Source organism: Dromiciops gliroides, chromosome 3 (genome assembly GCF_019393635.1).
Source record: "Dromiciops gliroides isolate mDroGli1 chromosome 3, mDroGli1.pri, whole genome shotgun sequence".
Lineage (NCBI taxonomy): Eukaryota > Metazoa > Chordata > Mammalia > Microbiotheria > Microbiotheriidae > Dromiciops > Dromiciops gliroides.
The window spans coordinates 599,456,076-599,469,447 of record NC_057863.1 but is presented as its reverse complement, the minus strand read 5'-3'; the positions used below and the strand labels follow the sequence as shown (position 1 = coordinate 599,469,447).

The following is a 13,372-nucleotide window of genomic DNA, read 5'->3' as shown; positions in this document are numbered from 1 at the left end:
AGGATACTTTTTGTTTTTATCCTCACTTACCTGCTTTTGCTTCCAATTTCAAAAGTATTTAAAAAATCCTGAGTTGGTTTCCTGTTCAGTCACATTTGTTCTCTTTAAGAGGTGTCTCTTCCCACCATATTTCCTCACTGCAATCATCTGTTTGTATCTTCAAAATGTCCTTCTGAGGATTTCCTGTCTCTCTTCAGATGACTTGCTGGAGTGAAATTTTATCTCCGAGCGCCCCCCCCTTTTCCTTTTCCTTTTAAAGACCATTTGGTCATATTGACAAGAAGCCAGGCAAAAATATAGCCTCTGTTAGGTGATATATCTTTATGTACCTAGTTTTTTACATGCTGTCTTCTGTTAGAATGAGTGCTTTGTGTTTTTACCTTTTTTTGTATCTCCAGTGCTCAGCAGTGACTGGCACATAGTAAACTTTGGGGGGGGGGGCAATGAGGGTTAAGTGACTTGCCCAGGGCCACAAAGCTAACGTCAAGTGTCTGAGGCTGGATTTGAACTCAGGTCCTCCTGAATCCTGGGCTGGTGCTTTATCCACTGCACCACCTAGCTGCCTCACTCTTAACAAATGCTTATTGACTTGCCTGGCTAAGAACCCATCATTCCTATATTTTAAGCTGTGTCCAGACCCCCAGATATAGTTTTCAGACATCTCATTCAGTTGTTCACCTGTCAAGTGGAATCCTTCCTTACTTTTCTATGAATACTTTGTAATCTACCCTCTGAAAGTTTAGTGTCCATGACAAATTTTGCCTGGTCCATAAATGCTGTAATTATCATTTGCTCCTAAGGGGCCCATCATTTCTACTTCAATAATCATTGTTTCTTCTTATTGGTCAGAATTGAGTCCAGAATACCAATTCCCCCTTGGCCTACTCCTTTTATAGGATGAAAATATCAATAAGAAAAGCCAAGAATTTTATCATTTATCCTACTCAGAAGAAAAAGAACTCCAGCAGACATCTACAGAGTCAAAGTGCCTTCTATCCAGTTTTGTAACCTGCTAAATTCCTTGAGAAAGTAATCTATATGTACCAGCAGTCTCTCCTTCTCTTCTCATTGTCATTTATTTATTTATTTATTTATTTTGAGTGAGACAATTGGGGTTAAGTGACTTGCCCAGGGTCACACAGCCAGTAAATGTTAAGTGTCTGAGGCCACATTTGAACTCAGGTCCTCCTGACTCCAGGGCCAGTGCTCTATTCATTGCGCCACCTAGCTGCCCCTCTTCTCACTGTCTTTTAAACTTTATCACCATGGCAACAGACCTCATCATTCAAGTGATGAGATCAACTTGTTCTCTCCAGAGATACCAGTGATCCAACTGCCAAATATAATGGCCCTTTTCCCAAATATTTATCTTTCTTGATTTTTCTTCAGCATTTGACAATGCGGAGTCTAACTTTCTTCTCTTGGTTACTCTATTCTCTCAGTTTTCATGACACTGCTCTCTTCTAATTGTCCTTCTATCTGACCACTTTTTAGTCTCCTTTGCTGGCTCTTCATGTCATGTCTACCACCACCACCCAAATGTGGTTGTCACCCAATGTTCTGTCTTGGGCCTTGTCCTTTCACTCTATAGCACCTGAGTGATCTCATCAGCTCCCTTAGGTTCAATTATCATCTCTATGCAAGATGATTCCCAAACTATTTAGCCATTCCTAGTTTCTCTCCTGAACTATATATAGTCACATCACCAAGTCTCTTGGATAACATGAACTGGATGGCATCTCAAATTCAACATGTCCAAAACAAAACTCATTTTTTCTTGCCAAAGTTCCCTATTACTGTCAAGGGCACCTCCATCCTCTCACTTAACTTGGTGGCATAGTAGATATTATTAGTATATGTGGAATCAAAAGACTTGAGTTAAAATCCTGCATTAGATACATACTAGTTGTGTGACTCTGGGAAAGTCACTTTCTGCCTGTTTCTTCATCTAATAAAATGGGGATAATATATACACCAGCCTGCAGGGTCATTATGAGGATAAAATGCAGCATTGGTAAGCTTTGCAAACCTTCAAGTGCTATATAAATGTTATTAATTCCTCAGGCTCCCAACCTTGGTGTCATTCTCAACTTCTCACCCTTATCTGTTATCCAATCAATTGCTCAATCTCCCTCCTATAGATCCCTTTCTCTTCACTTAGAGCCACTATCCTAGGTTGGACATTCACTAACTTTCCTGGACTATTGCAATAGCCTTCTGGTTGGGCACCCTTCCTCATATTTTCTCACTGCAATCTTCTGTCACCTCCAGGATCAAATATAACTTTAAAGTTCTTCACAACCTGGCCCTATCCTACCTGGGCCGTAATCTTACATTTTATCCACCTTCCCATACTCTATATTGGCTTATAAGGTGGCTCTATGGAGAGAGGGTTGGGCCTAAAGTTAGGCAGACCCAAGTTCAAATCAAGCATGGCATTTACTAGTCATATGACCCTGGACAAGTCACTTAACCTCTGCCTCAGCTTCATCAGCTATAATATTATTTTATGTAAAAATAGCACCTACCACCCAGGGTTGTTGTGACAATCAAATGAGATTCTTGTAATCAAATGTGAGCTCCTTGAGAGCATGCACAGACCTTTGTCTTTTTTTTGGGGGGGGGTGGTATCCTCAGCACTTAACTTGGTTCCAGGTACATAGTAAGCACTTAATGCATACTGATAGTCAAACTTGTCTTTTGTCCAGTATTCTGCTTTGGCCTCCTCTGATTTCCTCTAAAATGTTCTTTGCCATGTTTCCACCCTTGGGTTCCTAGATTTCCTCATTTATCTTTTTTATATGTAATGTTACCCCCTTCGGAATAACGATATTCTTTCTGAATACAATGCAGCCTCCTTCCGAGCCATTCTAGTCGAGTCTTATCCCACTAAGGCTCAGTGATACCTACATCAAATTTACCTCTCGTATTACAATCTCTAGTTCTCCTTATTAGCTGTGGTATATACAAATATACAGACACCTGAAGCCCACCAGTTTTATAGGCTCTCAGATGTCTCCTATGAATTCCCTCTTCTATTCTTGTGGGGACCTTCTATAGCATCAAACTTGATAGCCAAACATTGGAAAGTTTCTTCTTTCTTTCCCCTTAAAGCCATTTTGATCAGATTCAGAAGACTCCAGACAAAGAAATCCATTTTAATTAGCTCTTTTTAGATGTATTTCATCTTTGGCTAAGGGTCCATCATCCCTAAATTAGAAGCCTTTGTCCAAAACTCATCTTCTGTCACACTTTTATTGCTCCTTTTCTTAAGCTTTCCTTTTCTGAATCCCCTCCCATCAATAGTGAAATGACTGTAAAGTCTACTTCATCAACGTCTCTTCTTGATAACAAATTCTATGAGAGCAAGGTTTCATCGAATCCCTGTATCTATCCCAAAGCCCAGGACAGTGCGCTAGGCACAGTCAGCATTTAGGAAACACCACAGTTCTCTGAATGCTTTTATGATCAAATTCTTACAGTGTATATAATGGCCCAAGAGGTTACTCAGACACAGGTACAGCCAGGCAATGATTTGTTATAATATTAAATCCAGCCATTCTCTTAATTTTCCCTCTTGCAGTGCTCAGAGCAGGGAGACAGTCAATAGTCCATGTATGCTGCCTGAAAAGAGGGAACTCACTCCATTTCCTCAGATACAAAATGCCTTCCCCTTCCTACTGTCTGCCTTCACTCCCATTTCCAGAAGCTAATCCTGATGAACAGGACTATTTTTTAAAAATCCTTTCAGCAGATTTGACTCTAGACCTAGAATCAACAGCAGCCACAGTACTATGCCAGTGGCATTCTATTAAATGGGATTTCAATCTAGATCCATTACTTTTCCAGTGGGAAGTGAGGAATAAGAACATCTCTTCTCTACCACTTTGGCCCCTTGTCCACATTTTCATCCTATCCCACGCTTTCCCCTTGGTTCCTAATGTTGATTTGTGTACCTTTATTTTACCAAAAGCCCCAGAGGAATGCTAACCTTTGGTTGGCCATGTGTGACCCACTGGCCGAGACTGCTCAGTGGGAAAGAAGTCCCTAAACACCATGATGGCTTTAGGATTATAAGTGCTATTCCCCAAGGAGTTATGGCAGATCTACTGCTAAAAAAAGCCTCATCTTTTCACAGCAAGCCGTGGCACATAGGATGGCACTGAAGTTTATCTGTGTTATGCCCTTTGTAGGCACTTAACAATTACTGAATGAACATGAATTGAATCAGGGATTCGTGGAGACTTTAAGCTAGGTATATAAACTATCCAGGAGAATCCTATTTGCAAAACAGGTTTTGTTTTTTTGTTTTTGTACAAAACAATTAACTGGGACAATTAGTAGGGTAATTCACATAAAAAACATCCTACCTCACCACTAGGTTTTTGCATACTTCAGACTGCATACTATGTGACTGAAGATAAGTAAAGGCAATTGGCTCCTACTTCAGGAATTCCTCTGCTGTTTACTGGTATCACTTCAAGAAGAAGCTTGGTATAACATCAAAAGTACTGGACTAGAAGTCAGGGGACCTGTGTGACATTGGGTTGGCCACCTAACAACTATCGGCCTTAGTTTGCTCATGTCCATAAACAAATGATGATGGACTAAGATGATCTCATAGGTCCCTCCAAGCTCTCAATCCAATGAGGCCATGATGTAGGTCAGGAGGTTCATCATCTGTAAAATAAGGGTCAGACTAGAGGTTCTAATTCTATGAAAAAAGCAAAATAAGTTCTGTGAAAACAGAACTTCAAAGTTCTTGTCCCCTTGTATTGTTTCAGCTCTCTCTTTCATGATATTTGGAAAGACTCATTTAAATGGACTCATGCTACTGATATGATGGTTTAGCCCTGGACCTTTCCCCCAAACCTGGCTAACAAATTCAATCATCTTCATCCATGAGGCAGTATGGCTTCATGGAGGAAGTCGGCTCAAGTACTGCCCCAGACCCTTAACAGCCATGGAATCCTGGGCAAATCACTTAACATCTCATTCTCCCTGTCATCTGTAAAAAAAGGGGGTTGTATTGAACCACTTCTGAAGGTCCCTTCCAGCTCTAACTCCATGATCCTAAAACACTGATTAGCAAGGAGGTAAAGGGGTGCCACCACTCCTCTGGCTTGCACTTGTCTCAATTTTCCAGCCAAACGAGAAGGGCTAGAGGGGCTAGGGAAAATGCAGACCAGACAAGCCCTTTGAAGGAGACCAGAATCACTTCTCTGGTCAGCCACATTACTCTACCTCGCCATTCTGCGTAACATATTCCTGAGACTTGGATGATGATTTTGTGCTTAAAGTTCTCTGGAACAGGGTAGACTCACTTACAAAAATAGAAGAGCCAGGCCCTTCGATTGGCCCTAGTCCCATTCCTAAACTTAAAAGAGTTAAAAAGAGGTGGCAGGACAGATTGCTCTCTGTATAAACAGTAGTCTACAACCTTTTCAAGGAAGTGACATTTCCTCTCTTTCCTATAAAGTTTTGAGTTCAGCTGTGGTGATGGAGTTTGTCCATCTGGGTGAGTTGTAATGTGTAATAATGGATACTGGCCCATGTTTGTTTTGTTGGGGATTCTCTGAAGCAGGGAGTGTAGAACCCAAAATGGAGTTGAAAAATATACTTCAATTCACACAAGCTCTCCATCCAAGGTACTCATGTGTACATCATATCTCACTTCTCACAACTCCCACAAAATAGGGCACAGGGAAGCTAAGGAGACGAACAGCCAGGCCCACATTCTATTTGGCATTGTCCACGGTCACTAAGTGAGGCCCTGAAAATTGGGCTCTGTACATTGGGGTAGGGCCATCTGTTGGCTCAAAAGCTTGTCCATGATGCTGATTTCAGCATCTTGCTTCCCGATGTTGTCAAATGGAGTCCAGGAGAGGTCGTGCTGAAGCTTGTAGGCACCAAGGAAATCATGTGGACAACTTGCCCCCCATTCCTAGAGAAGGCAAAAAGGCCAGATAAACATACATTTCTATTTTTAAAAAAAAAACCCACCTCACTGCATTCTCATGCTGTGATTTCTACCATCATTGTAAAGGTCAGCTGCCTGGGGAGTTCTCCAAGTCTGATACTTACATGCTACGGTATGAGGATCATTCATTTGAAAGACTAGAATCCAAGAAACCCCCAGGACTGGTTGGGCACGGCTCATTAAATAGGGAATGAACTAAATAGCAATTAAGTCCTAACCTTGAAATTATATGTATATAGACACAAATACGCACATATAAAATGTGTATATGCACACATGTATATATGCATGTGTATAAAGTTAAACTCTGAACCTTTCCCCAGATGTCTTGATAATGGACGGTAGCAATGCAGCACACAGACTGTCCATAAGTTATCTGTTCTTTCTGTAAATTTGGCTCTCCCCCCCTGCTTCATGCTGTTCTTGAGATGATACAATTTATCATCTCCTATAATCTTCAATAAAACTTTACAAATGAGTTTATGCCCTAAACTAGTGTTGCTCTTGGCTAACATATCTGCCTGGCAAGATCAAAGGTTTGCTGGGTAAGGTAGTTTCTATGTTTCTTTTGGTCTCTCATGACAACTGATTTATATTAGTCAGATTTCCTTAGGAAATGGTAGCATTTGCTCTGATGAATTAATCAGCCTATTAAAGAGAAGAAAACTCACTGAAGGCTAGAAAGGGCTAAGCCTTTTTATGGGCTAAAATTCATAGAGAACCCTTATGTGGTTGTTTTTATCAGTGTCTGGTCTTTTATCCATTTCCCATGTTTTATCATCACTAGATTGCCTAGAAAGATCAGGATGAAATTGCTTCAATTACACTAAGTCCCTACTTACTTTTTTCTTTTTGTAGGCAATGGGGGCCAAGTGACTTGCCCAGGGTCACACAGCTAGCAAGTGTCAAGTGTCTGAGGCCGGACCTGAAGCCAGGTACTCCTGAATTCAGGGCTGGCGCCTCAACCACTGCGCCATCTAGCTGCCCCCCTACTTACTTTTATTATTCTAATTTGCTGTTGATTTGGACTTTGTCTCTAACATGACAACAGTCTGACACAGACAGATGCTTTGGAATTCTCCTAGTTATTTCCTGTCTGTTAAAATGTTAAAATCAATGGGGGCAGCTAGGTGGCACAGTGGATAGAGCACCAAACCTGGATTCAGGACTACCTGAGTTCAAATCCGGCCTCAGACACTTAACACTTACTAGCTGTGTGACCCTGGGCAAGTCACTTAACCCCAGTTGCCTCACTAAAAAAAAAAAAATGTAATCAATGTTATTTTCCAAGATGTTATTCAGTGATTGCCATGTTCTATGCCTCCTGATTCTCTTCTTAAACAAGATTTTCATGATATTTAGGATTGTAATCTATATGCCTTTGGCCTCCTTCCTTTCTTACTTCCAAGACATATATTTCCCAACATTTTTCATCACTTTCCCTTTCTGACCACCTTCACATGGAAGTCACTGAGTTAGAAGGGTCTTATTGAGCTCTCTACCTTCTTCTCATTCTCTGCAATAGATGTTGGCACGTAAGCTACAATTCCCTTCATGGTGTTCTTTTTACAAATGTTCACGAGCATTTCAACGGATGGCCAAATGTCCCAGGAAGTGATACTTTTTGTTGTCTCTGAATGAACCTTAAGACCAACTCTGCCAATCTCTTATCTGTCTGAGGAGGTCTTATAAACTGGAAAGACAGCATAATATTTGTGCACCTCTGATGCTCATTACCTGTGTGATCTCGGGTAAGACACTCTCCCTGGGCCTGAGTTTCCTCATCTGTTAAGTAAGGGGGCTGGACTGGATGGCCTCTATGTTCCCTTCCAGCTCAGTACAAATGACCCTATTATGATCATTCCATTTAGCTGCCATTTCCTTTTCTATCCTGGTTTTGTTTATAAAAAGAATAAATATTGATGTGATTTTCTTCTTCTAGTACCAGGTCCATGTGTTAGTCACTGGGTTTCATACTATCAGTGCTTAATGTTTATAGATGGTCTAAAAACTGTGATTCTTTTAGCGGCCCCCAATCTTCCTGGCCACTGTTATTGCAAAAGCAAAAAAGGGCCACATAAGACTCAAGAGCATTTATTCATTTATTTTTGGTTTGGTGAGTTACCACAGCTAAAGAATTCATCACTTTGTGGAAAGCCTGCATGTGATAAGCCTTTTCATACTTAGGTAGGTGATCTTTTGAAAGCAGGGTCTGTCGGTAGGACTATATTCAATCTCACCCCTTTCCCCCACTCTCCAAATGTCAACAGCACCCTTTGCCTTTGGCAGCTCCACAAATATCTTCTTGTGGACCTCACAAAGAGTTTTCTTAAAGGGTAACTCGGCTCAGCTGTTTGCTCAACAGGATCCTGTCTCACACTGACAAAGAAAGCAGCCCTCCTACCTTTGGTGAGATGATGGAAAAGTATTGCTGTCCATTCTCCCGTTTATAGAGGTAGTAAATATTTCCAGGTTTTTTCACCATATTACAAGCTGCATGGTGCAATTCAGCATCTCTGTGAGCCTCTTCCAATACCTGGGTACCACAAAAAATAGCAACAAATGAAACAATGGACAGAATCTATACTCACAGGCATCCAGCTAAAATTCTAGCTATTTTTCTGTCTGAAGGAGACCTTGGTTTCCTGGCTTATCCCTCAACAGTGATATCAAACAGAAATATGTGGGCAGTTTTGAAGAAATGAAACTAGACTATTTTTAACACGCAGCAGCAGCACCCCGAGTTTTTGCTCAATTAGATATACCTTATCCTCAAGCCTGTCTTTTATGGTCCTTTAGCTTCCAGTGGTCTTGCTTTTTTTCATTATACATGCCCCAAATGTCTACTTCCCAGGAGATTTCTTGTGTTTGTATCCCCAAATAAGACTCCCTGCCCATCCCCACAGATGGGGGTTATCTTGCCTTGAGAGAGATGAATTATGACCGACTTATACATTTATATTCTAACTGGCTTGTTCGCAACTATAACTGCAAGAGCATGCCCTAATATGGGAGAACTTATTAGAGAACTGTGCAATAGTTGCCCATAACTAGAAGAACACTTTGTAACACTTAAGGATTTACTTTGTAATGCTGTGAACTGAATGAATAGTTCAGGACTGAGATTTTTGCTGATTTAGGTTACCAGAAACTATTAAAATCTACACCCTCTGTGTTATTTTTCTCCTCCCTAAGAACTTCCCAAACTAGATTAAGGCCAGAGAAGAATGTCCTATGGGACTGGACTCTAGCCTGAACTGATGAACTGAATATTCCATAATTTCTCCTCCCCTCACCACCCCATCCAATGTCAATTGATCTGACAGAGTTACATGGTTAACACTGAGTTTGCTCAAGCAAATTGGCAGTTATGTATGTTTTTTAAAAATCAACTACAGTCTGGAAAACAAATATAGACAATTAAGAAGCCTGTCCCTAAACCCCAGGAACAGAGCAGTATTTTCCTTACCTTCCTGGCCTGTGTTTGCAAATGCCGGATTTGCTCAGCTATCACTATCAGCTTGTTGGTAGCATTTGCTCTGATGAATTCATCAGCCTATGAAAGAGAAGAAAACTCACTGAAGGCTAGAAAGGGCTAAGCCTTTTTATGAGCTAAAACTCATAGAGAACCCTGATGTAAGTATACATTTATTCAATAGGGCATACAGTTAACAAGTAGTTATTAAGTCCTCATTATGTGTGCCAGGCACTGTACTAAGAATGGGGGGGGGGGAGGTCCAAACAAAGGCAAAAAATCCACCACAGTCTCTCCCTTAGAGGAGCTCACATTCTAACAAGAGAGACAACATGCTAAGTTGCTGAGTAGGGGAGTCATATGGTCAGACCTGCATTTTAAGAGAATAGACTGGAGTGGGGAGACTTGAGGCAGAAGGACCAACCAGAAGGTTACTGGAATAGTTTCAAGTGTAAGGTGATAAGGGTCTGCAGGCGTGACCAGGGCCACATCTGTGTGAGTGGTAAAGAGGAAACATTACAGTGACAGGGAAGTTGGGAAGGGTACTGTTAGACACTGAGAAAGATAGAAAAATAAATACAGTCCATGACCTCAAGGTTCTTACAGCTTAAAGTTATCTTAACAATTCATTAATGGAAAGAATAATAGCCACAGGAATCAGATCTATGCTCTAATCCTGCCTCTGCCACTTACCAGTTAGTCAAATAAACATTTATTACATTATTCATTAAGTACTAGCACAGTGCTAAATGCTTTACAAATATTATCTCAGCTGAGCCTCACAACAACCCTGGGAGGTAGGTCTTCTTATTAAAAAACTGAGGTAGACAGAGGTTAAGTGACTTGTCCAGGGTCAGAACTCAGGTTTTCCTGAGGAATCCCATACCCTTTTCAAACTAAAATGTAAGAAAATAGATGTGTAATGGAAGGATTGGACCTAGCACAGAGCAACAAACTCTATATAGCTACCAGTGAAAACTCCAGTAGGGCCAGATCCCTTGACATTTTACACACATTCAAAGTAAGCAGGAAGAAGAAAAAACTCTGGAGCCTTCCCATGCAACTCAAATTCCCCAACACTGTGCTTTCTCATCAGTTATATTCCCAAGTCATGCAATTCAATCCTTTATCCTTTATCACCTTTATCAGTACATGCAATGTACTGGGCCTGGAGCTAGGAAAGGGATGAAGAAAAACACTAGCCTCTGCTTACAATATAGTAGGATTCATTTGATGTACTAGGGACTTTCCTCTAATGTAAAGTACATGAAATGTAAATATAAAGCTCTCATGGCTACCAATGGGTTACTCAGGCTATCATCTTCCCTCACTCTTGCCATAGAATTAGACTACTTCCCTTTCTCAACTTACATTTCTTTGATAATATCCCTTATAACTACTTCTTGTATGTAAGTCATCATAGGTACAAAAGCATATTGCAAATTAGAATATAAGCACACAAGGAGTATGAATTGCAGTTTTAACTTGTGCATGTGACATATATGTATATAAAAATATATGTACTATATATTACACACACATACACAAATCTATGTGCACATGTTATAGGCCACTCAATGTTACCTGTTTCTTGACTATTTCTTGTGTCTTGTCTCTCCAACTATATTGTAACCCTCCTATAAAAGGACCAAGTCTTATATTCTCTATTTCTGCCCCACCCAGTTCTGAGAATATAGTAGACACTCAATAATTGCCTTTGACTGTCCATGGTATATTTACATAATCAGTATGTTAAGCTTGGAAGGTAAAAAATGTGCCTTCTATATTCTAAGTCAGTTTTCCACACAGTAGGCTGATATTACGCCACTGATCTATCTGGGTAAATGAACAACTTTTGACCCATAGTAATACTTTTCTTCCCACTCTAGAAAGTAGAAGATAATGAGTCATAGAAAATCATCAGAACCTGAATTCTCCTTCAATGGAAAAAGAGACCAAGAAATATATCAAAAGTGCAGGTGGGAAAATTGGCCACCTGTATTTACTCTGTAAGGCAGATAAAAAAGGGAATATTTTTCATAATCATCATCAAATATCACAGCGTTTATAAAACACAATCTTTAGAGGTAAAGTACAGAAGCAACACTCTGTGGTGAAATTTTCATAGCAAATGAAATAAATCCATGTGAGATTGAAAGCTGAGGGAATCTGGGAAAATCACCTACTGAACTGCTATCCATCGGTATAGGTAAGTCCCATACAGTGACACTTCATAGAATTTGAGTGGGATCATCTAGTCCAACCCACAACTGAAAGCAGCATGATACTGTGGAAAGAACACCGGGCTTGTCAGAAAACTCTGGATTACAATCTCATTTCTGATAACTTCCATCTGTGCAACCTTAGGCAAGTCACTTAACCTTTCAGTTTCCTCATCTGTTAAATGGAAGGATTTGAAGGCCTCAGAGGTCCCTTGTAACTCTGATCACTATCAACAAGCATCTATTAAGCACTTTCTGTGTGCCAGGCACCCCCCCCCCCCAAGCCTTGGCGAGACAAAGAAAGGCAAAAATAGTCCCTCTGCCCTCAAGGAATTTAGGTCTAAAGGGAAACATGCAAACAACTAAGTATAAACGAGAAATTTAAATATATAAATGTCAGCTCTGACCACCATTATCAGGTAATAAACAAGGGTCTCCCCAACTTCCCAAGGATATTCTCCTTAATCTTGCTACAGGCCAGGCCTTCTTTCTCCATCCTTCCTTCTCCCCCTCCAAAAAGTCTAGGGCCTTTCTCTATCCCCACAAAGCTCAAGTACTCACCTTCCATTCTCCCCGCAAAAGCCAGGTCTTTCTTTCTTACACCCCACCCCCAAAACCAAAAGTCAGGTCCTTTTTAGCCTCCACCCTAAAAGCCTGGTCCTCTGTCTCTCCTCTCTTCTTCCCTATCACCCCCCAAGGTCCAAGTCCTCTCCTTCCCCTGACCCTCCCTTCCCAAGGCCAGGTCCTTCCTTCGCCCCACACCCCGTATTCTCTCTTTCGCTCCCTCCCACAGCACAGATATTCTACCCCTTCCCTTCCACCACCACCCCCTCTCCTTCCAGGCATTTTCTCTCCTTCCTCCCACACCACCCAGGTATTCTCTCTCTCCTCCTTCTCTCTCCCCTTCCCTCCCACCTCTCCAGGTATTCTTTCTCCCCTTCCACCTTCCTTCCCCCGACTCTCCCACCCCCAGGTCCCCTCTTCTCCCTTCTCCCCTCCCCTAAAGAGCGATAGGCCTTTTCCTCCCGAGGTTCCCCTCACCTTCTGCACCTGCTGGGCGAGCTCCACGAGGTCTTCGGGGTTCCCCACGCGGTGGGTGTGGTAGGGGCTCACGAGGGCCGGGACAGAGGGGTCGGTGGGGTTGGCGGGGCCGGGGTGACACTCCACGGGGGCCACTGCGGGAGAAACAAGAGCCCTAAGCGCATGGGCGGCGGGCACCAGGCACCTCCCCCCGACCCTGTCGCCCCGAGCCCCTCCTCACCTGGTAACGGCTCTGTCCCCCTGCCCACCCCGGCCCTCACCACGTCCCCCACTACGTCCTCTTCCAAAACCGCCGCCTCAGGAGCCGCCATGTTTCCTGCTCAATTCTAGAGACGCCGGACAGGTGACGCATGCGCGGTGAGGAAGAGGTGGGCTGCGTCCTAATGGCAGGGTTACGTCAGGGGGCGTGGTTTCGAGCTGGGGGAGGGCCTCCAAGGGCGGAGTAGACTGGGCTAAATTCACTCCTCCTGGGAAGGAAATTGGACTTCGTGGTAGGGACCGGACCCTGGGAGCGGCATTTAGAAAGCCCTCAGGGGCAGGGTTCTGCTCTGAAGATGCCGCCTTCATTCTGAGGAGCGGAGAGGATTGGAAGGGTGGCTTTTCTATCTACGCCGGGGGTGGGATTCCACTGTGGGGGCGGGGCTGCGCTCTGAG

The 13,372-nt window shown here is 42.4% G+C and overlaps 1 protein-coding gene across 1 annotated transcript; it reads right to left on the bottom strand.

The window, feature by feature from the left end:
- Window positions 1-3,143: 3,143 nt before the first annotated feature.
- Window positions 3,144-13,100, bottom strand: C3H1orf50 (chromosome 3 C1orf50 homolog). The gene is made up of 5 exons (XM_043997498.1): window positions 12,939-13,100; window positions 12,719-12,852; window positions 9,450-9,536; window positions 8,385-8,516; window positions 3,144-5,944 (listed from the first exon to the last, which is right to left on the bottom strand). The coding sequence occupies exons 1-5, from the start codon at window positions 13,027-13,029 to the stop codon at window positions 5,762-5,764; spliced, it is 627 nt and encodes a 208-aa protein (XP_043853433.1). The 5' UTR covers window positions 13,030-13,100; the 3' UTR covers window positions 3,144-5,761.
- Between the last annotated feature and the right edge of the window lie 272 nt (window positions 13,101-13,372).

Excerpts from the sequence above, each read along its gene's own strand:
- C3H1orf50 (XM_043997498.1), bottom strand. The coding sequence starts at position 13,029 with ATGGCGGCTCCTGAGGCGGCGGTTTTGGAAGAGGACGTAGTGGGGGAC. Across the intron at positions 12,853-12,938 it reads GGGGACAGAGCCGTTACCAG|TGGCCCCCGTGGAGTGTCAC; the intron begins GTGAGGAGGGGC and ends TTTCTCCCGCAG. Across the intron at positions 8,517-9,449 it reads TGCAAACACAGGCCAGGAAG|GTATTGGAAGAGGCTCACAG; the intron begins GTAAGGAAAATA and ends TGTGGTACCCAG.